This window comes from Penicillium verhagenii, assembly GCF_028828195.1.
Source record: "Penicillium verhagenii strain IBT 33310 chromosome Unknown utg000003l_segment0_segment0, whole genome shotgun sequence".
NCBI lineage: Eukaryota > Fungi > Ascomycota > Eurotiomycetes > Eurotiales > Aspergillaceae > Penicillium > Penicillium verhagenii.
This window is the reverse complement of record NW_026643167.1, coordinates 1,348,477-1,370,164: the sequence shown is the minus strand read 5'-3', so window position 1 is coordinate 1,370,164 and position 21,688 is coordinate 1,348,477. Positions and strand designations below refer to the sequence as shown.

General features: G+C 47.9%; 9 protein-coding genes across 9 annotated transcripts; 3 read left to right on the top strand and 6 right to left on the bottom strand.

Moving 5' to 3' along the window:
- Positions 1 to 6,549: 6,549 nt before the first annotated feature.
- N7466_001912 (AAA-ATPase Vps4-associated 1 family protein) lies at positions 6,550 to 7,346 on the bottom strand (the record flags this gene model as incomplete). Its single annotated transcript, XM_057161310.1, has 4 exons — positions 6,550 to 6,664; positions 6,715 to 6,785; positions 6,843 to 7,124; positions 7,218 to 7,346. The coding sequence occupies 4 exons, from the start codon at positions 7,344 to 7,346 to the stop codon at positions 6,550 to 6,552; spliced, it is 597 nt and encodes a 198-aa protein (XP_057024595.1).
- A 497-nt stretch (positions 7,347 to 7,843) lies between these two features.
- N7466_001911 (nucleoporin NDC1) lies at positions 7,844 to 9,957 on the bottom strand (the record flags this gene model as incomplete). The annotated part of the gene is made up of 3 exons (XM_057161309.1): positions 7,844 to 9,413; positions 9,467 to 9,734; positions 9,825 to 9,957. The coding sequence occupies 3 exons, from the start codon at positions 9,955 to 9,957 to the stop codon at positions 7,844 to 7,846; spliced, it is 1,971 nt and encodes a 656-aa protein (XP_057024594.1).
- Positions 9,958 to 10,419: 462 nt separating this feature from the next.
- N7466_001910 (SNAP receptor PEP12) lies at positions 10,420 to 11,291 on the top strand (the record flags this gene model as incomplete). Its single annotated transcript, XM_057161308.1, has 2 exons — positions 10,420 to 10,716; positions 10,773 to 11,291. The coding sequence occupies 2 exons, from the start codon at positions 10,420 to 10,422 to the stop codon at positions 11,289 to 11,291; spliced, it is 816 nt and encodes a 271-aa protein (XP_057024593.1).
- Positions 11,292 to 11,639: 348 nt separating this feature from the next.
- N7466_001909 (cytochrome c1 heme lyase CYT2) lies at positions 11,640 to 12,506 on the bottom strand (the record flags this gene model as incomplete). Its single annotated transcript, XM_057161307.1, has 1 exon — positions 11,640 to 12,506. The coding sequence occupies one exon, from the start codon at positions 12,504 to 12,506 to the stop codon at positions 11,640 to 11,642; it is 867 nt and encodes a 288-aa protein (XP_057024592.1).
- Positions 12,507 to 12,741: 235 nt separating this feature from the next.
- mvd1 (diphosphomevalonate decarboxylase MVD1) lies at positions 12,742 to 14,032 on the top strand (the record flags this gene model as incomplete). The annotated part of the gene is made up of 2 exons (XM_057161306.1): positions 12,742 to 12,812; positions 12,892 to 14,032. 2 exons carry the CDS (start codon positions 12,742 to 12,744, stop codon positions 14,030 to 14,032), a joined length of 1,212 nt encoding a protein of 403 aa, XP_057024591.1.
- Positions 14,033 to 15,363: 1,331 nt separating this feature from the next.
- Positions 15,364 to 15,965, bottom strand: N7466_001907 (type II 3-dehydroquinate dehydratase; the record flags this gene model as incomplete). Its single annotated transcript, XM_057161305.1, has 3 exons — positions 15,364 to 15,435; positions 15,510 to 15,732; positions 15,802 to 15,965. 3 exons carry the CDS (start codon positions 15,963 to 15,965, stop codon positions 15,364 to 15,366), a joined length of 459 nt encoding a protein of 152 aa, XP_057024590.1.
- Positions 15,966 to 16,439: 474 nt separating this feature from the next.
- Positions 16,440 to 17,603, top strand: N7466_001906 (Gfo/Idh/MocA family protein; the record flags this gene model as incomplete). The annotated part of the gene is made up of 1 exon (XM_057161304.1): positions 16,440 to 17,603. The coding sequence occupies one exon, from the start codon at positions 16,440 to 16,442 to the stop codon at positions 17,601 to 17,603; it is 1,164 nt and encodes a 387-aa protein (XP_057024589.1).
- A 493-nt stretch (positions 17,604 to 18,096) lies between these two features.
- N7466_001905 (anthrone oxygenase family protein) lies at positions 18,097 to 18,718 on the bottom strand (the record flags this gene model as incomplete). Its single annotated transcript, XM_057161303.1, has 2 exons — positions 18,097 to 18,545; positions 18,649 to 18,718. The coding sequence occupies 2 exons, from the start codon at positions 18,716 to 18,718 to the stop codon at positions 18,097 to 18,099; spliced, it is 519 nt and encodes a 172-aa protein (XP_057024588.1).
- A 516-nt stretch (positions 18,719 to 19,234) lies between these two features.
- Positions 19,235 to 21,603, bottom strand: N7466_001904 (S53 family peptidase; the record flags this gene model as incomplete). The annotated part of the gene is made up of 7 exons (XM_057161302.1): positions 19,235 to 19,307; positions 19,369 to 19,511; positions 19,571 to 20,293; positions 20,354 to 20,471; positions 20,531 to 21,001; positions 21,062 to 21,325; positions 21,392 to 21,603. 7 exons carry the CDS (start codon positions 21,601 to 21,603, stop codon positions 19,235 to 19,237), a joined length of 2,004 nt encoding a protein of 667 aa, XP_057024587.1.
- Positions 21,604 to 21,688: the final 85 nt, after the last annotated feature.

Genomic DNA, 21,688 nt, shown 5'->3' with positions numbered 1-21,688 from the left:
GGTAGCGACGCGAAAAAAAAAAAAAAGGCTTGGCTGGTTAACGCCCTAGCTGACGGTGTGGCTGTAACTCCGGAGTAAACTACCGGGCGGTTCCATCTCCAGGTGGGAACTAGGGGTTTCCACAATAATCCCCGATCGTCACGTTTAAGCCTTGGTTTAGTCTAGGTTGTACTCCGTACGTGTACGAACTGACGCTATCAAATGAATCAGGTCTGTAACGGAGGATATTTTGTGGCAATCCGGAAATAAAATAAATAAATAATAAAAAGCCAAGCTAATGTACCTGCTCGATGCGCTGATGCTGGTTCTGCACTCCGATTTAGGCAGTGATGATCGGTCCAGCAGGAAACGTCAGGAAAGCAATCGAGTTTTCAGCTGGTCCGGTAAGGCGTTGGTAAGCTAAGCCCTAGAGGGCTGCAGCCCAGTGGTGAATGCGCGTGTGTGCGCCAGGGCGCCTCTTTTCTTCTCCTTGGGGTAAAGAGATGCGACACCCGCGTCAGCCTCACTCTATACAGATTAGTGAAAATTCAGTGTGTGTAGGTTCCTTGGTTGTACATTTGTGTTGTAACTGTGTTCCTGCGCTGGTGTTTACTCGCGGCAAGCCGCATTTTGAATCAGTGAATCCACCCCTTGCAGCGCGCAGAGCGAACCGGTTCCTCGGATATCGGTGTGCAAGCAAATTTGGGGGTTGTCAAGGGTGTTTCTCCCTCTCCCTGCCCCACACACGCGGCGTGGACCGCTCGGCTAGACCTTGTCCTTGTCGCAATGTGATCACACACCGAGAATTTTTTTTGAGCTCCGACCGATTGTGCATGGTGGTGGCGGATTTGTTCCAAGGCTGAGGATAAGGGTATGTTTGTACATTCCATGGAGCGTGGTTGTGTATAGGAACGCTATGCCGCATTGATCCAGCCAATGATATCGTGTAGCGGAGATCTCTCGGTTCCCTCGTCCTCACGGCATTGATTGTGTCCCACAAGTCTTATCCAATCCTGTGGAATGCGGAGTGAATGGCGGGTGGATAATTCCAGCTCAATGGGTCAATCCACATCGCTTGAATCGCTCGTCTCGGGGTTTAACCAATCACCCACTAGGATTGGTTGATTCGTGCGGGACATACACATCCCATCTTTAGATCACGGAGTAGTATGATTCCGGCTGAATTGTACACAGTAGTAAGATTTTCATTAACAAAAGAATGGATGTTGCATCTTGAGTTTTGACTTCTGAGCGCGTGGGGAAAATTAAGTTTGTACATAGTGCAAAGAGTTTGTTGCCTGAGGTATTACCTTCACACCGCACTTATTCCTGATACGTAACCACCTCTTTCCAATATGACAGTGCAATTTGATGTTTCATTCAGCATGTCTAGACGGGAGAACATAGATCCTCCAGTTCATTCTATCCATAGATGTGGTAAGTACGCAGAAAACGAGAGTGGTTTACAAGGAACAGATATAAGCTCATACATCTTAGCTACAGTTTGGTTGCCAAATTACATAATCCGGTGCCATGGTCTAGTGGTATGACGAATCATTGTGGTAAACACATTCGAATCTGATTTAGCCCCGGTTCGATTCCGGGTGGCGCCAACTCTTTTTTCCATCTTTTCTTTTTTGCTTCATTTCACGACATTAGTAGTAAGTAACTCAGCTCCCCCATGGAACAACTTCACGTTTCGTATTTTTGTTGAATAATTTGGATCAAAACTACATTAAGATCGAACAAGGACTAAGGAACCTTCAGACTGTAGAAAAGTCTATTCTATGTCGATGGCAGTGGCGTGTGCACTAGTGAGTAGGTACTGAAGAACTCTCGCTTCTCAGAGCTGTTAATTGGTGCTTTCATCGTTTTTACTTTCTTCCTTTGCCATTCTTCTTTTGCAACCCATGTGCAACTGCGCTTGGTTCGCCTTCTCATGTGGTAGGCTCTGATCCCACGCTATCTATATGCTTATTTGCTCCGCGTGCAATACGCCGTAACGGCAAGATAGTAGGCAGTGCACTCACACCGCGGTCTATCTTGGGACCAAGTTACTCAAGGGCCAAGATGATGAGCCGATATTCGTGCTTTGCTAATACATACTAGTCATGATTCCACTCACGCCAAGTGGAATGCCTACTATATGGCTCAGACAGGCCATGTATCAAATATAGTTGGATCATCAGGAGGTGAAGGAAAGTTTATCGCGCGTGGCCGTGCCCCATGAGAGGCCAGTGCGCTTTGAAGACGGGCTCATTGCCCCCGCGGAGTGCTCTGGATATCTGAATAGTTACCCTGAAGTGGAGATTAAGTGTCGTACCTAGGTAAATGCCGGCTCGTATTCTTTTCCGAAACAAAGTCCAAAGTTTAAATCCAATAACAGTGAACTTGCATGATAGGGCGTGCTGCAATGACTTGTGACCTGCTCGGCCTTGCTAAAAAATCGTTTACTGTAGATCTCGTCAATCGGCTAAGGGGGACACGAGGACCCAGAGCACGAGACATCTGTCTTTGGTGCAGCGGAACAACGAGCTTGTATGAAATGACGTTTTGACACTTTCAAACATAGTACATACCCGTAAGCATGCATCACATTAAACCTTGGAAATGGCGAGTCACGTAGCTGTGATCTAACAATACTACTTAATATCCCAACATTTTCTGGTTCATCAGATCAAGTTTCTCTACTTCCACATTACAATACCACACTTTGTACGGAGCAATCTGCACCACTTAGGCCTATGAATCCGAATAAATGCGATGATCAGCAGACCCCACTGATCAGCCATCAATTTCTATTGATCCAACTTTCAAGCCACTCAATGTAGTGTTCTCAGTAAAGGGCCTATACAGTCCATTTTCTCCATTCAGACGGCCACTTGCGTCAGTGGAGGCGACAAGTAAACGTTCATACTCTGCGCTTCCCAAATCACATTCAGCCAGCCTTACTCCCTACAGCAAACCAGGAGCAAGGAGCTCCGTGAGGCTTGATCTCCGTCGTAACCCCACCAGATTCCCAGGAGAGTAAGCATCGAAATCCTGTTCTAGCTCTGCCTCGCGGCTTGAGGGCTAAATTCTCCGATGAGCCTCCTATCTGAGACCTGTCTTATTGGATACGAAGGCATTCAACACACGTTAGGCAACATCAAAGGTAAACATGGCGGTTCGTGCTGATCCATAGCAAGGATCCAGGCAGCTGACTGCCTTTTTAGGGTGTCAGCCCAAGCCTAATCTCAACAGGGCTGGCTGCATTGCAACGGGTCTCCGTTGCGCAAGCCATGATGTAGATCAGCAATGGAAATCTCCTGCCATAGGTTGTACTCTGCCCATTCCTCGACACAACATAGTACAGCCTTGTACAAGCTTGCCCAAAAATGAAAGTGATACAGCATCGGGGATGTGTGACCGCCCAGCCTGGTCACCGGCCAATAGCATTGCAGTCTAAAACAACCATTAAGTGCCTGACCAGGCAAGCTTAGGGCTGCATACTGCAGACCCAAAAAAAGCTCGTGGCTGACGGGATGCCAATTTCATTCCTACCATGACTTTCTGTTTTAAGACAAGACGCAACACAGCGCAACACATGCCCACTGGAGTAGGTGTTAGTCGCGCGCCAAGGTACTCTACTCTGTAACCAAACATCATTCGGCTTCGCGAGGTCGAATCTTGAACAGCAATCAATCTGTGGAACAAGTGACACCGTTCGTCGGTTTTTGCTCCACTTTACGGAGTCAGTCCTGTCCACACCTTCCCCTTCCCCCCTCCTTGGCCCTGGCTCTCTCTCCACGAGGGTCCGGCTCTTTCGCTAAGTTTCTCTATATTTGCCCCACAGCTTCAGAGCGCTGTCAAGGGTTGCGCTCCCCCAGGTGATGTTTCATCCTTAAAAGAGATCAGCAACATCCAGACGCCAATGACGCTGGGCTTAAACGGGGCGGTGATTAATTTCCTCTCCTGGGTGGAGGACTTTCCAAGGTTGGTGAAGCAGAAGGAGGCTGTGCAAAAGCGGGTCACCTTCCTGGGTCTCCCCATTGGCCCCACAACGCTGCGACACCTGTATCCGTATTACTGGTTTGTGACCGTCATTACCTACACTTCGCTCTGGACTTTACGTTTGTATTTGATGTTTTTGAAATAAATGGAAAATAGAAACTTCTTTTAGTGCCTCAATCCCTAGCTTTCCAGGTTCTTCTACTGGAGCTCTTATGGATCTATCAGCTCTTTCCTTTCAAATACCCCTATTTACCATCGGAATGTCACTCTGAGGCCAACAAGCTACCACAAACATATCCGTTCAATATAGAGCTCTCATTGGCTGGCCTCGATATTCTAGTGGGGGTGGGGCAGTGCACATTCGTTTTTGCAAAGGAAGCTCTCAGCTCCTCAGTGGAGTCGTCTTGTACATGATTCAACATGGTGATTCGAACGAAGAGACAGAAAACATCTTGCACTGATATCATAGTTCCCCTTTCGCGCCAGCGCTATGGAATAAACTTCCGCCCTTATGGACCCCGTTTTCCCGCTAGAGGAGTTTGTGATCGCCTTGCATGGATCTCTGACAGTTTCCAAGCTCCAAGAGGCCCTTAGGATTTAGGTGCATCCCGATTGATAATTCTGCAGCCCAAGTGAGCTCCAAATTTGTAGTAAATTGCGTCTAAATGTTCTCATTATTTGAGATTCGGGAATAGCTGTGTCACACGTGCACATGTTTCCAATTCCTTGAGAACATGACCAGTCAAAAAAAAGAAATACAAATGTTCAAATGCTCGTGAGGCTTACGTCTGTGCCACGATTTTTTGGGCGGTTTATTACGAAATAAACATGTATTTGAGTATTTGACGATCATAGGATCGTAGGATCCTGCATGTCATTCTTTTGGGGTGAGTCTGGCTTACTTGGCTGCTAGGTATGTATGTAGGCACCTGGCTGGGCACTGCAGTGTTCAAAATTGATTGCTTGATTCACACTTAGTTCTGAAGTATATCGCGCCAAGATGTGATCATTACGTGTCCTGGGGTTCGCTTGGACATATTCTGAAGTAAATTCCTAAGACGATGTGTATCAAATGAGCCTTGTGATTAGGGCTTACGGCAGTACTATGCGGGCTATGGAGCGCATTTCACCAATTGCAGCAGTGGTTGAATGATCCCTGATAAAACGACAAAGAATAGACAACTGGAGGCTTGGACCCCAACATTTGGAAATCTGTATAATTTGACAAGGTGGGGTTGATAGGGAGCAACTCCAGGAGGCATTGCCAGGCACCTAGGTAAATGCTTGGCCTCGGGAAATTGAACACTATTCAAATTTCAGTTTCGATTTGAAGATGCAGACTTTTAATGTACTTGATCTATATTTGGAGTCCTACTTCAACTGAAGAGGTATTAGCCGGTGTAGTACTGCATATAGTCAATAAAAGGACTTTCAAGTGAGAAGATTGATCACAAAATAAAAGGCCAATCATACTAGTATGCGATGCTATTAGACTTAAAAGCTCAGACCCTATTCATTACTCTCGGAAGTCTAACTTGATTCTTTCACTTGGGCATGATCAAGGCTATGGAGCCTTCAAAGGTGGTTGGAAGCCTTGCCTAGAGCCGCGGCAAGATCCGGCATTGATGACAGGCTACAAGGCGTCCCGCACTGTCCTTCCGCGCAAGCATCTCTACAAATCTTGTAACTCTAGAGAACAGACCGCTTGATCTACCGAAAAAGCGGGAAGTTATGCGATAGCCCACTAAGGCTGATGGGGGCCAGATTCTAGAAGAGGGGTTGCTTTCACGGGCTCTCAACGGGAGCGCTCTAGTGCTTATGCTTATGGTTCCCTTTCCCACTCACCATCCACAACTCATGAACACATGCAGAACATGCCGACGGAGTCCCCGGAGCTCTTGTTCCCCCCGACCAGATTAACCGTTAGGCCCGTGGCCATTTAGAGGAATAAGCATGTTTCAACATGAGCTAAGGTAGCATAAGTGCCGCTAGCAGCCCGTTTTGGATAAAGGGATGTACTGTAGGAGGCCTTGCATTAAAATGACATTGAAACTTTATGCTGCATATGCACGCTGAAACGAGTAATGAATGCGGTCTATTTTTGCGGTAGATGCCGAAGGTTAAAGAGGTCAATCCTGCAGGATTTAGAACCCAGTACACCCGTGCCTTCTTGCAAACTGGACTGTGCGTCATTCAATATGCACGTTTGAGGGCTTGTGCTCAGTTTACAGGATTTCATGGGCGGCCTGGCTTCGCGACATCGGCATAATGCCCACTAGCTGCTATCCTCCCCCGCTAAGCTGACGGGAACAGCCTTGTGTAAAAAGTTTGTTTGTAGCTAGGGCATAAATCATTTGACGGATGACGGGCTTTTAGGCTTTCATCCGGTCCAAGCAATGCGCTGGTTTTTGTAGAGGAGGCTGATGATCAAGAATGCCTTGCTCTGAGCAGAGGAAAGGCTTCCGGGGCCAACGCTTGTCGAGTTTGGTGCATGCACTAACATCCTCTAACTAGCATCTCATAATATAATAGCAAGGATTGCGTTTATAATGATAGTCTGGGTATTAAGACAGAAAACTAGAGCTCGCGATTCGGAACGGATGGAAACAAAGACGGATTCTTCATTCGTTCCTGGTTCTTCTTGGCCCTTTCGATGCCACGCAATCTGTCAATGCGCATCTGATAGAAAGTCCTATACTTGATGAGAAACCAAATTTCAAAAGAATGCCAAGCTTAACGTACTTATGCAGCGCGAAAACGCGAGGACCATTGTCCGTTTTGGTTTCATTGCCGTCATTCTTAATAGAATCAATCTGGCAGGGAAGAATTAGCGGATATATGACATCGGGTGTCATGTGTAGACAACGAACCTTGTCATCTCGTTCTTTTTCATCGCTGGTTTTCGTGTCGGAATCAGCTTTATCTTTATCCTTAGAGTCACCTTTTTCCTTTTCCTTGTCTTTGTCGTCCTTGCTAGATTCCTTGGCTTTCTCTTTCTTTCGTTTCTGTTTTTCTTCGTACTCTTGCTTGACCTTTTCAATTTCTTTGGCCATTGCTTCTTCCTTTTGGCGCTTCAAGTCACCTTCTGTGTCAACAATAGCGGAGCAGAAGTGGCGGTCTTGCAAGTGTGCGGGGCACACGTAGAAGAAATCCTGAGCCGATAGTCAGTGATCGCGTACATATGTATATAGGGAGGGCCAAATTCCAGATGAAACTATTGTGTCTTATAATTAAAAGTAGGGCACAGCCTGGGGCGGACTTGCCTTGTTATCAGGCGTTATCAACACGCTTGTTGATGGCTTGTAGCAGATTAAACATGATTTGGCGGATGTATCTGCGACTCGGCGCAGGTGGTATACGTTGGTCAAGGACATGGTTCTGATACTATGAGGTAGTTGCCCCGAGGTAATCGTTTGTTGAGGGCACTAATGAATCCCGTTTGTCCAACTGCGAGTAGATGCGTGACTCAATATGTGAAGTGATGTTGCAAGTTGTTCCTCCCAAGTGGAGGCCGTCATGTGACCCATTTGAAGCCGCGAATATACGTGCTACTAGTACCTTATTGTATGTGTACAAAACTTCACGTTTGCGTGTTCTTCAATCAGCATACCTTAGTACTCGTAGGCGTAGACGATTGGAATTTTGTAATTTACTTGAAGACTAAGATGAGCTTTGAAAGTGTTACAGTGACATTGACCATTAAAAAGAAAAAAAGAAAACGCCAGACCATGCATTTGTTCGTTAGGAACAACCTTGGAAACTCCGATAGGAGTACGGACATAACTTGGGCGACCAGCATATGCTGACGATCGCAACAAATACACATAAGAATAATTTGAAGCTTCAGGGCTCAAATTAATACCATAACAGATCATGACTCCTCCACATCGATGCCAGCGGCCTCTTTCGCTAACCTGAGGTCCTTGCCTTCAAGTCCGATGTTCCGAAGGTAGGGCTTGAAGGATTTCAGCAGATCACTTAGACCGCCCTTCAAAGTGTCCAGTACGAGATCCACATCGGGGATATGACGGGCTGCTGCTTGCGCCTCGGGCTTACTTGATGGAGGGAAGTTGACATCGGTCCAGTGAGCATCCAAGCCGCCTTGGTGAACGAACGCCTCCAAAGACATGATCGTAGTGGTAAGAAGACGGATCACAGAGGGAACGTCGGCTTGAACCTTACCGTACTGGTCCTCTGCCAGACTAGCGATCAAGAGTCTTGTCAAGGAATCGACTGCATCAACAATAGAGCTAAGAGAGGACTCGGGTCCGCCAAGAACGATGGTAGATGCACGCTGTGAATAGGATTGGCGGAATAATTGTCCAATGGGAGTGCGAAGGAACTGCGCGATCACTGGATGGACATTTTCAGGTTTATACGTGGTAGAGGGACCTCCAGTGAGTAGCTTCAACTCCTCGGACGATGCGATGAGTTTCCTTTTGCGTTCAGGACTAAGCACAGCTGATGAGGCCCGGTCAAAGACTTGACGAGCACGAGCTCGCGCCTGGGGTGTCCAATCTGCTGACTGGCCATAAGACTTCGCAGTCGCACCGAAGGCATCGCCGAATTGTTCCTGTCGTGAAGTAGCCTTGGGGGAATCTGCAAAAACATTTTCAGTCTTCGGGGCATCCGTTAATCTGGGCAACGTCTGAAGTGTAGGCTGGAAGGCTGTTGTTTGCGTCGATGGTTTAGCACCGGGAGCAGGCGCCTTGCTGGCCTCAATCCGCACGGTAATATCTTTGATGACACCGGTCAGGCATTCCAAGGTCTGGGACCATGTCGTGCCGTTTTCGCGCTCGATCTCGTTGAAGATGGTCTTTCGGCGCTCAGGCTGTCGCTGGCTAATGAGACCGAGCTCCCAAAGTGCGTAGGATTTCATAAGGACCTTCTTCGCATTCAAACCGTTAAGCAGACTGCCGTTAGGATCTTTAGCGTCGCCTGTGAGCGGTTGTCCGCGCTTCAGGGGCTCCTTCCCGATGAATACAGAGAAGAAGAGGTTGGTGCATTGCCAGCATAGGACAAGCAGAGAGCCCGAGAACCAAGAGCGGAAAACCAAGAGGAGGAATCCAGGGGGGAGGAATGACTCGGGCTCCGCGGCGGATCGAGGGAAGTTCCAGAAGAGTTTGGCAAAGTACAAAGACCAACTCCATGCGCTCTGTCGAAGGAACAATCGGTAGATGAAGGGAGTCACGGCGGCCGCGGTGGCGGTCCTTGTGAGACCCGTGATGATTGTTTGAGGCAATAGCCGTTGGATGTGTTTGGATGTTGGGGGAATGCGGTGGGTACGCTGGTCGTCGGAGTTTGGAGCTGGCTTGACAACTGGGATAGGCACACTGTCGTAGTCGTAATAGAGATGACACACCGCCTGCACACACGCCAAAATCAAGTGGAAGCTGTGGATGTAGATAGGTCTTTCATTCAGATGGGCGCGCTCATGTGGCCTGATTGTGGTCAGTGTCTGCTCAATGTTGCTTGCTTATGACATATAACATACTTGCCGCGATTCACCATCTCCAAATGCGCACCCGTCGACGAAGACCAAATGTAAATCTCAGTGAACCACCATGCTGAGAACAAATACCAGCCAAAGGTTTGTGCCACTTGAAGAGGGAAAAGGTATCTCAATGTGCTGAAAGAAGATGTTGTGTTTCTTGACCCCAGGTGCATTTGACCAACGCGGAGGACAAAAACGACGAGCGAGGAGATATACAATAGGACGGTACGGATTCCGCAAGAACCGATGGGGAACCATGACCAAAAGACTGTACCAATTGCGAGTGTCAGATACTAAACCGTGAAATTGAAAAGAGAAAGTTGAAAGTTTCCCGTGATGGAGCGGGCGCATGACTTACAGGATGACTTGTCGCCGATCGCAATTGCTATGCCGTAGCACACCAAAAGGGAGAGCGCAGAGGCATGAACAAATCGGCGGTGCAGCGACGAGGTCACAATGCGCCTATACGGCCGAGTTACAGTTGCCGCCATGTTGTGAAAGCTAGCGGGGGATGGTTATCGGGGAAACAGGATAGGACAGCAGTTAAAGCATGGTCCAGGCAACCATCCCAGAAGCTCTAGAAGCTGTGTTGTTGAATTGGTGGTCGAGGGACAAAGTTTGGGGTCAAAGCTGAATCGAAGGTGCGCCGAAACGATGGGATCAAACAGAAAGCTGGGTCTCGAATATTTTGAGGCATCAAAACACACAAGCCACACTATAGTCAGGTGATACTGTGGCGTACATTGATTTGGAGAAATATTATGAGTTTAGTCAGCAAGTATATGTGGCTCAGTTAATACACGCTAACCTAAGCACAGGCTAGCGTGGAATGGTACGTCATGTGAGTTGACCTGCATTTCCGTTGCAGCAGGCAGAATACTGAACAGCGCCTTCTCTTGATCTGCTAGGTTTCATCACTAGTCATTCTTTCTACTTGTTCAATATTGCCCAGCATGTCTTTTGATCGCCTGAACTCACTAGAGGCTCAGCCTACCACTATGCGCCGAGACGATGACCCGCAGTACCGCGACGATCCTGGCTTCGACCATCTAGCCGAGTCACTTTCCGACCAGATCTTTTCACTGACCTCGAATACTACTCGCTTGTCGAGTCAGATTGCTCTTCTTGGTACAAAGCGGGATACTGAGCGGGTGCGTGAGCGGGTCCACAACCTCCTAGAGGAGACTCGAGCGGGGTTCAAGGAAACGGGAGAAGGACTTAAGAAGATCCAAACATGGGAGGACGTTAATGTATGTCTCAGGTTATCCGATTCTTGATTGCCAGCTTTTAACCTAGTTTACTCCAGCCCTCTCAAAAGTGGACCCAGCAGAAGCTATCATCTGAGTTCAAAGCCAACCTTGAGGAATTCCAGACCGTCCAACGCCGGGCATTAGAAAAACAACGCGCATCTGCTGTAGCCGCCCGCACGGCTATTGATGACGGTGAACAACCATCCGGAGATGCCGACGTTCAGCTCCAAGAACAGCAACTCCTAGAACAGCCACGTTTAGCTCACCAGGGGGAGGTGGATTTCCAAGAGACTTTGATCATCGAGCGGGAGGCAGAGATCCGCAATATCGAACAGAGTGTCGGAGAATTAAACGAATTGTTCCGAGATGTTGCTCACATTGTTGGGGAGCAAGGTGGCCAACTTGATATCATCAGCGAAAACGTCCAAAACGTTACCCAGGACACACGGGGCGCAAATGTTGAACTGCGTGGTGCCAGCCGATACCAGAAGAATGCGCGCAACAAGGCCTGCTGCTTGTTTGTCATCCTCGCTGTTATCTTGCTTATCATTGTGCTTGCAATTGTCCTTGGATAGAGAGCTTAGCTGTACACTCCCTTTTGTTGCTTGGTTTTGCTATTTCTTTCATCCCTCTGTTATGTCTACGCACGATATCCCCCATGCATGATATAGCCCCGGTTTCCGTGGGCCCTCTATGAATCACAGTTTACTTCCTTTATTATCTCAACAATGGCGTTTATGAATGGAGAACGTCAATATTTTGGTCTTCGATCCTCTAATGCAGTATCGTACATAGTAGTAGTGTGGTTATACATAAATTACATCTGATGCTCTGGGGCCCCTTCCATGCCCATGCTCCATTTTCGCCTTTCAATAACCAAGGGAGTCGACAAGCCTGGATAAATAAAACCAGATAAACAGAAATTAAAGGCCAACGAAGCGATTGAATCTCATTCTCCATCCTTCATAGGAGTTCAGTTTTGGCCGCACATCCAAAAAGAAACTGAGCTTCTCTGGGCCAGGGTTTCCTGTTAAACCTTGACCTCCATTGATTGAAGGTTTCCCTTGGTAAAAATCAATAACGTATTCAATCTGCTCTCCGCCACAACGCTCGACAACCCAGTCATGACGATCAAATGGCCGCTGGTAACCTAGCCATCCGTTAATCCGCGCACGGGGGCTCAAGAACTCGGGATCAACCCCAAGCCCACGGAAAGAGTATAGTTTAGGTCCTCCACATTTCTTGCTTCCAGGGTCCGAAGATGGGCCCTTTTGTTCCCAATCCTGAATCTGTTTCCAGGCGCGCTCGTTCACGGCGTTGTGAATGGGGATAATTGAGGCAACGGAGGTTGCTAGTTCGGAAGCAGTGGCTGTAGAACCTGGGGTATTGCCCTTACGCATCAAGGCTTCAAAGAACTGTTTTTCGGATGGGTAAATCCAATTGCCTGTTGCTTCGTCCCGGCCAGTTTCGCTTTCGGCATTAGATGGACATCCATGCGATGCGGCGTTTTGCGAAGAGGCGTATGCGGACGGAACTTGTTTATCACCCTCGGGGCAGGTTTTTCCGGCTGCTTCACCAGCGCGTGGGATACCGCTGACCTCTCGGTCTGTTGATAGTGGTCTTTGTAACTTGGCAGGTGTTTGAGCCGCCTCTGAATCAGAACCGGGGGAGGGAGGATGAGGTGAATTGGCGTGTTGTTGCAACCAAACCTCACGAGTCTTATGGTCCACGGGACATGTCGCTGCTGGTGGTTCTGCAGATGCAGAGGGAGTACTTGCGCCAGCTCCCATGTTGGTGATTGGGTAGTTATTGGAAATCGGGATGTCAGGATTGGGGATGATTGGAAATTGCAGATTGATGATCGGCACTGTAAGGAACTACTAGTGATCAATAATTTTGTCCTCACCGCCCAACAGATACTAATAAACGCCTCCCCAACCAGTCGAGACCCCCTTAACCTTTTGTATCTCATTGCCTTGGGGAATTTTGATCAATTTCGTTTCTCTGAATTAATTTACATACAAAATGGCCGCTCCATCCAGCCAGCCTGTTTACCGGGCCACTACCACTGCTCCTGTCAACATTGCTGTCATCAAGTAAGTCAAACAAAAGGGTGCCCCTCAGCATGCCCCTCAGTCCGATTGCCAAACACTAGGCTAACCAACGAGACTATAGGTACTGGGGCAAGCGTGATACTACTCTCAACCTTCCCACTAACTCCTCCCTCTCTGTGACTTTGTCGCAAAAGTCTCTCCGCACCCTCACCACCGCCTCATGCTCTCCCTCCTACCCCACCGAGGATACTCTCAACTTGAACGGCAAGCCCCAAGAGATCCAGTCCTCCAAGCGCACTCTCGCTTGTATCTCCAGCCTCCGTGCTCTCCGCAAATCCCTGGAGGATGCGGATTCTTCTCTCCCCCAGCTCTCCACTTTCCCTCTCCGACTTGTTTCTGAGAACAACTTCCCCACCGCCGCTGGCCTGGCTAGTTCCGCTGCTGGCTTCGCTGCTCTGGTCCGCGCCATTGCCGACTTGTACCAGCTACCCCAGTCTCCCCGTGAGCTGAGTCGCATTGCTCGTCAGGGTTCTGGCTCTGCCTGTCGCTCCTTGATGGGTGGCTACGTCGCGTGGCGCACCGGTGAGCTTGCAGATGGTAGTGACAGTTTGGCTGAGGAGGTTGCCCCCGCATCCCACTGGCCCGAGATGCGCGCACTGGTCCTTGTCGTCAGTGCCGAGAAGAAGGATGTCTCCAGTACCGAGGGTATGCAGACCACCGTCGCTACCTCTGAGCTGTTTGCCCAGCGTGTCGCAACTGTTGTCCCCGAGCGCATGACCGCTATTGAGGAAGCCATCCGTGATAAGGACTTCCCTAAGTTTGCCGAGATCACCATGCGTGACTCCAACACTTTCCATGCTACCTGCCTGGACTCGTGGCCCCCAATTTTCTATATGAACGATGTTTCGCGTGCTGCTGTCCGCCTGGTGCATGATATCAACAACGCCGTTGGCCGCACTGTCGCTGCCTACACCTACGATGCTGGCCCTAACTCCGTGATCTACTACGAGGAGAAAGATTCCGAGCTTGTCGCCGGAACCGTCAAGGCCATTCTGGGCGCCACCGCCGGCGGCTGGGACGGTCCCTTCCACGAGCCCCTGGTCAATGTCAACTCGGGTGTTTCCCTGGAGAAGACTGACCCCCGTGTCCTTGAAGTCCTGAAGAGTGGCATCAGCCGTGTCATCCTGACCGGTGTCGGCGAGGGCCCCATCTCCGTTGAAGACCACCTTGTGTCCGAGACTGGTGAGATGGTCAACCAGTAAGAAGATCAACGATCAAATTACGATACAAAAACCTTCCTACAAGCGACTCGGACGATACCCCCTTTCCTTCTGTGAAGGAATCAATGCTCCAGTCATTTCAATGATGATGAATATCCTTCATTGTATCTAATTTATTTTTACTTTCCGGGCATTTATTCATATATTTTATTGATATTTAAACCAGCAACCTTAGAAGCAATAACTTCAATGTTGATTTTTTTTTCATGGCCTATAGATTGTTCCTCGCTTGTCGCGATATTAAACGAGCAAGTAAAAACATAGCTTCAACACTTATCACAATCATCGCATCTCTTAAATCCATACCCCAATGAATGACATGTATCGATGAATTTCTTCTGCTCTTTTCCTGCCCGAACACAACACCCATCAAACCCACACTCGCTTGGCCCGTAGACCGCCCCAATCCTTTCGCATGCGTGCTGAGAGGGATGGAAGCCTCCATTGCAGCTACATTTGATGGCTTCGGTGGAAAGCGCGCTGCCTAGTAAAAACAGAGCTAGGATACTAGAGATCGGCAATTGCATTGTCTAAACATGAAAAATACACTTAGTGTAGGTAGTTGGAACCTTGGACACCCTACTTGAAAGATTCCAACCTTGGCAATTTCACTTACAATTCAAAGGACAAAGCCCCTTCGTGTGAATACGAGCTCTTCTCTTCCAGGGATTGGATCTTGATTGCTTTCAAGTGTTCTGGTCGTGACCGAGGTCGAGGGAAACGTAGTGGATTTATAGACCAAACAAACCTTGAACAATGAGCTTCCGGGTAGTATCTCATCTCAGCAAAGTGGTCCTAGTGTTACCTTATCTGAACCCTAAAAGGAATCGACTATATAGAGCACATGCAGCTGGGGTTTCGAACCGAGGAGGTTTATCTACGTGTACACTTTGCAAATACATATGTATCTATTATACCAATAAAAATATGTAGATTTGGAAAGTAAACCACCAATAACATCATTCATAGGTATGTGGGAACTGCTGTGTAACTGGCTATCCGTATCTACATACTACGGATAGTTGCATAGGATTACAGCTGGAGGCATTCAATTGGACTAGAAGATGCGAGTGTAGTACTCAACATTAATCCCAGGGAATCCCAAGTGGTCTAGGGTGACATGCCCGGAAGTTGATCATGTTCATGATCTAATGTTGAAAGACTCAGTTCCGAACCTCGGGCCAGGTTTCTAGTTGAGAAGCACATGGTTGGCAGAGGTGAAAAAAGATTAGTGTATTTTTTTTTAGAAAACCGTATATACTAAGTTAAACAAACATTTGAAGTCCATCTATTTATACAGTCATGGATATTGATCATTCCTTCGCGGGGAACTTCTTTATAACAAGATCAATCGCATATTCGTAGCCCTGTGCACCACATCCAGCCTATGAAAGAAAGTCAGTCAAGGCCATTAATATTCAGCTTACTACACTTTAGTAAGCTGAAAGGGGGTACGTACAATGATCGCTTTCGCCTTATCCTGGAAATAGGAGTGATGCCTCCACTCCTCTCTAGCATGAATATTCGACACATGCAATTCAACAAAGGGAATTGAGACGCCAAGAAGCGCATCTCGAATCGCGACGGAAGTGTGAGTGAATCCACCAGGGTTTAGCACAATTCCATCCGTTCCATCGATTCGAGCTTCTTGAATTCGATCAACAATAGCTCCTTCCCAGTTGCTAATTGACAGTCATGAATATTAGAATGAGCTGTGATTCCCGCGGTGTACAAGTGTGAATGGTACGTACCTCTGGAAAAAGTCCACATGCGCGTTTAGCTCATTGCCTTGCTTTTTCCCAGCTGCTTCAACATCTGCCAAGGTTTCGTGTCCATAGATTTCAGGTTCACGATTTCCCAAGAGGTTGAGATTTGGGCCATTGATGACCAGCACTGTCTTTTTCCCGTCACGCATGGTGAACTTGTTTTATGGAGTTTGAGGTGTATGGAGAAGCTTGCAATTGGATTTCAAAAGGAAACTTTTCAAGGTTACCCCGGTTGAGATGCGGGTATTTATAAAGAGTCGGGAAGAATGCCGAATAAGTTTGGAAGTCACAAGGTCATGGATGTTAGTACTGGGGTCTAGACAAGTGGAGTAGTCTTCCCCCGCGATCCCCAGGTTTTGCTCCTTAGCCGGTGCGGCAATGTGTTCTCCCGATGAAAGGCTCCACTCCCAGCCTCGGATTTGTGTCGGCTTCGGAATTGTATACTCGGACTTGGATATTTACGAGGACAAGCATCTTGGGGAATATCGGTGCTTCATTTCCTTTACCCGGGGGGGGGCATTATAAAGGTGAACAGATACTCGTCATTCACCGCTATTTTGAACACCTTTTCGCGTTCAACACTTCGAAAGCACCTTATTATCAGAGGCAGAGATTCTATCACCATGTCTTCATCAAAGGTCCACAATGTTGGAATCATCATGAACGGCGTCACAGGTCGGATGGGAACGAACCAGCACCTTGTACGATCTATTTGTGCAATCCGAGCCCAGGGCGGCATTACTACCGCTGATGGCGATATTATCATGCCAGACCCCATATTAGTGGGTAGAAACCTTACCAAGCTCCAAGCTCTCGCAAAAACACACGGGATTGAGCGCGTCACAATCGATCTGGACACTGCACTAGCTGATCCACACAACACTGTTTACTTCGATGCACAAGTCACCTCATTACGCCAGGACGCCGTCAAAAAAGCTGTTGCGGCAGGCAAGCATATTTACTGTGAAAAGCCAACTGCAGTTACAACAGAGCAAGCCCTTGAGCTATCAAGGATTGCAGAGACAGCGGGTGTGAAGAATGGTGTTGTGCAGGACAAGCTTTGGCTACCTGGCCTTGTGAAGCTGAAAAGCCTCGTGGATAGTGGATTCTTTGGAGAGATTTTGTCTGTCCGGGGAGAATTTGGCTACTGGGTCTTTGACGGTGAGCATGTTGTCTCCCAGCGTCCTAGTTGGAACTATCGAAAAGAGGATGGTGGCGGAATAATCTCGGATATGTTTTGTCACTGGTACTACGTTATCAACACTCTGTTTGGCGAAATCAAGTCCGTCTCTTGTCTCGGCGCCACACATATCAAGAAACGACGCGACGAGAATGGCGATGAATATGACTGCACTGCGGATGACAGTGCTTACGCGACATTTGAGCTGAAAACTGGAGTTATTGTTCAATTCAATTCATCCTGGGTCGTTCGAGTGCGCCGCGATGATCTTCTTACTATTCAAGTAGATGGTACAAAGGGAAGTGCGGTGACAGGCTTACGAGACTGTGTCGTGCAGCATGAAAGTGTGACGCCGCGGCCGATTTGGAATCCTGATGTTGCTGGCACAGTTGACTACAAGGATGGATGGAGCATTGTCCCCGATCGTGAAATGCTTGACAATGCCTTCAAGACCCAATGGCAGATGTTTCTTCGACATGTTGTTAAGGATGAGCCATGGCAATATAATCTGTTGGAAGGGGCCAAAGGTCTCCAGCTAGCAGAAAAGGCCATTGAGAGTTGGGAAAAACGCTGCTGGATTGACCTTCCCGAAGATGCCCCTCAATGACGAATTCGAGATCACCAAATGACCAGGTCAAAAAGCATACCTGGATCGGCTAGATCATAGCCCTGGAAAGATCCATGTGGTGAAAACATTGAGCTACCGGTCGTCTCATCAGCACTTTAGTCCTCCAGGGCCATTATAATACCTACTAGTAGGTAGCTGATATAGCACTTGAGGCACCCCATAAATTTGATCAACAAGTTAAAAAGTCATTCAAGGTATATCAATAAGTAAGCTTTAGGGCGATAAGTTTCAATCAATTGATGTTGGTACATAAAGAGCTCTGGAGGCATGATTGATCCTCAAGATCAATGAAATGAACAAATACAATTTGCTTCTGTCCCTGGGTAATTTTTCCAGAGCCCAGGGTCGCTGACATTAATTACAAAGGTGCACACTTCTATGTAGGATACACTAGTCTAAACATTGAAGAGAAAAAGAACCCCCAATAAAGGCTGCCACGAATCACTAGCAGATCAATATTGTTGAATCTTGATCATAGGATAGTGGCAACAACTGCACAAACGGTCCCAATCAAAGGAAAAACAGATCGGCCCAGATTCAAGGCATTCCATCTCTGAATCAGATCCGGAACTTCTTTCTCGTCATTAGATGTTGACTGTGCCTTGCCCAGAAGTGCACTGTTGGTCCCAGTCATGAAAATTAGAGTGTATGGGACAATGCCGACTGTGAACACTACCGCTGCGATATAGAGGCCACTGCGGTTATACGCCGTATGCTTGTATAAAGGGCCTCCCTTGCGAACAGACCAGGCCAGATAGAACAACGAAGAAGCGACCGCAGCTGCAATGGGCGGATTCTTCTTTTTTCCGGTCTCATATAAGGCTGCCCATTGTCTTGCTAGGAGGCTCTGTGATTTGTGGTCTTCGTTTTGAGATTGGACAAGTCCCGGTATGGCAATTGTGCTCAATGCCGCAATATTTCCTGTTAGTTCGGTTAGAATAAACTTGACTGGAAAAGTGATAGTTTTGGAATATCGATATTAGATCCATTAAGGTAGTTTTATGCGTGCATAATTGATACATACCGGACAGCCAAGCAGCACCTGATATACCAATAACTTGTGCCACACGAAGACCAAATTGTCTGGACGCCATTGTTTTGATGGAATGTATTTTGATAGGTTTGGTGATTATGGAATGTGATACAATAAAACTCCGAGAGAGATCAAGCCACTCTTTAAGTAGAAAACATTCAAATGAGAGTAAAAGTCCGAAAGCCGTAAGCAATCGCAGGATCATGAGATCAGCACTGGTTAATGATCTCTAATCGGTCTTCGGATTTTGTCGGCTTTTGGCTCAAGTGCTCGAAACTTGACGCTAGACCTAAACCGGTAGCTTGGGCTGCTAACTAAGCCGTGACTCGTGAGCCTCATGAGCTGTGACTTCATCTACGAGTGTCCAGACGATTCAGATGTCTAAGGGATTGTAGTGATCTAGAGTAGATATTTGGAACATTTGAGGAAATAAATTTGTTTATGCTCTTAAGTATGTACAAAATTCCAATGCTGATGCAGTTAATGCCTAAGCCTAATATTGAAAAGTCATCCATATTTCTACCATCTCGGAGGTCTGAGAAATACTCCAGTGGAAGGTTATACCATTTTCTCCCGTTCAAGGCAGTGAGAGGAACAGCTTCTCCATCTTTGGGTAGTTAGGAGTTCCCAGGCCAGTTGCAGGATCCCACCTATATATAGTTAGATTAATGACACCACATCCAGATGTCGACAGCTTTTGCCTAGACTTACCCTGAAATAGCAGCAAATCCATCGGTATCACATCCAGCATTGGTTCCGTTGGTGATATCATTGAGAACCTCAGGGTGTGCATAAAGGACCGGGTTGACGAAACCAACAGGACCCTTACCCTTTGCGATACGCTGCTCGTTGATCTGTGGGACGTGTCAGTCACCCCCAAAAACCTTTAATGAAATGCAGAATTCAGACTTACCAGAGTCAGGACCGAGGCAAACAATGGCGACGCCAAGCTGGATCCGTACCAGAAGTAATCCTCTCCGTCCAAGTATGCCCGGAATTGGGCACCGTTAGCCGAAACGTCAGGGTAGGCGCGTCCGATACGGTTGTATAGCCCCGTGGTAGTATTAACATCTACCTCGAACTCCGAGTAGTAGGGGTAAGAAAGGTCAGCCTTCTCAAAGTACTTTGCGACGGTTGCTTTCTGGTACTCGGGCTGGGGGAAGTAGTTGGAGAAACCACCCGAAGTGCTGAAATTGGCAGCTGAGCCGCCGAGGTTGACGTGCATGACACTTTCGCCATCCTCAACTGTTTGGTAGTCGTAGAGCATGGTACCTCCGACAGAAGTGACGTATGGGCAGTTGGAGGGATACTGTGGGTTGAAGATTTTGCTGTCGGGGCCCAGGCATCCATTGGCATCACCGTCACCTGCGAATGAGGCCACTCCGTAATCACCGGATGCGAAAAGGATAGAGTGACCTTGAAGTCCGAGCTTCATGAACTCATTGCATTGACGCTTCGTGTAGCTGACAGGAAGGTCGGCCTCTGATTGACCGTAGGAGGCACTGATGACGTTTGTGGGCTTGTAGATACCGCACTGAAGCTTGCCCTTGTATCCGCCAGCAGCTGGGTCGGGGTAGACGGGGTCAATCTCTGGGTCATCACCAGTCTCTCCATAGGCACTGTATGTGCAGTAAGACTAGAAGATCGAAGATTAAAATGAGCGACCGCAGTAGCGAAAGATAAGAGTGGTACATACACCATCGAGAGCGTCAAGGAAAGTGTTGAACAGGTTTGTAGTTGCGACCTCTTCTGGCTCATAGATCTGGTCATCAACCTGATACAGAGTCACGGTCTGAGGGTGAATCAAGGAGAAGCTTTGACGAAATTCGATTAGCACGCACTGACGAAGATCGGGAATTCCGTTTTCACTTACGCCATATCAATATCAATATCAGATTCACCGGTGTTCAGCGCACTGTAGGCTGGCACAGAGAAATTGGCTCCATCAATTAAAGCGGGAATAGGGTAAGTGCCCTCTGGAACCCACGGGGCGTACGACTTGTAGAAAAGATCGATATCCGACTTGGCAAAGTAATCACCTTGCTCATAAAGACCAAGGGAGTTTCCTTTAGCTGCCGTGGTAGCATCTGGGATGCTATACAAGGCCTTGATGCAGGTCGGGGTAATATTGTACCCACAGCCCTGGAGATCTTCCGCAAGGGACAGGGCCTTGGCGGGGATCGAGTAGGTGTCTCCAGCGGATGAGACGGCCTTAGCATTGGGCTTAACACCAAGCAACTGGGAAGCTCTCTTTGCCTTGGTAAGCTTCTTTAGCACTGGGGTCAGCTTGACTCCTGGCGTGATGTAGTCAATGTGTTTCTGAACATGCTGCGGAACGTGATATCTACATTTCAGGTTAGTATACTCATCCACTCCCACGCGAATAGAAGAAAGTTTCTCTTACTCGTCACATCCAACCTTGATGCTTGCACTGGCCTTGTGCTCGTGCTCATAGAATTCAGCCATGAAAAGCCGTTCCGCCTCATGTGCATATGCATCAAATGCAATCCAGCCCTTGTTATCGGAGTGAACAACTCGAGACGAGTCAATTCCACTAGATTCAAGCCACTGCCGGACTGAATCCACTGCTTCCTCTGAGGGAGCGAACATATCATGAACCTCATCTGCAGACCAGAACTGTCCATATCGGGGCGAATCTGGGTGAGAGCTTTGCGTGTGTCAGCACAACCGAAATATAATAGAGTGAGAGCAATACACAGGACAAGTCACTCACACTTCCATTAGATGATCATAACCATTTTCTAGGTTATTCTGGCTCAATCCGATACGGACAGGAAGCACTGCATCACTTTCAACCCGGCCACCCTTTACCCATTCGTAAGACTGTCGGTCTCGCTTCTCATGCAAAACATGCTTAGCAGTAGCAGGCGCAGCCCTAGCCAAAGCCGCAACGGCCAAGGCGACACAGAATTGACGCACAAACATAATGAAAGCAAGTCCAAAATGCCCACAATAGAATTATAACAGATAAGGGGAATGACGGGCCTTCAAATACACGAGGCAATGTCTG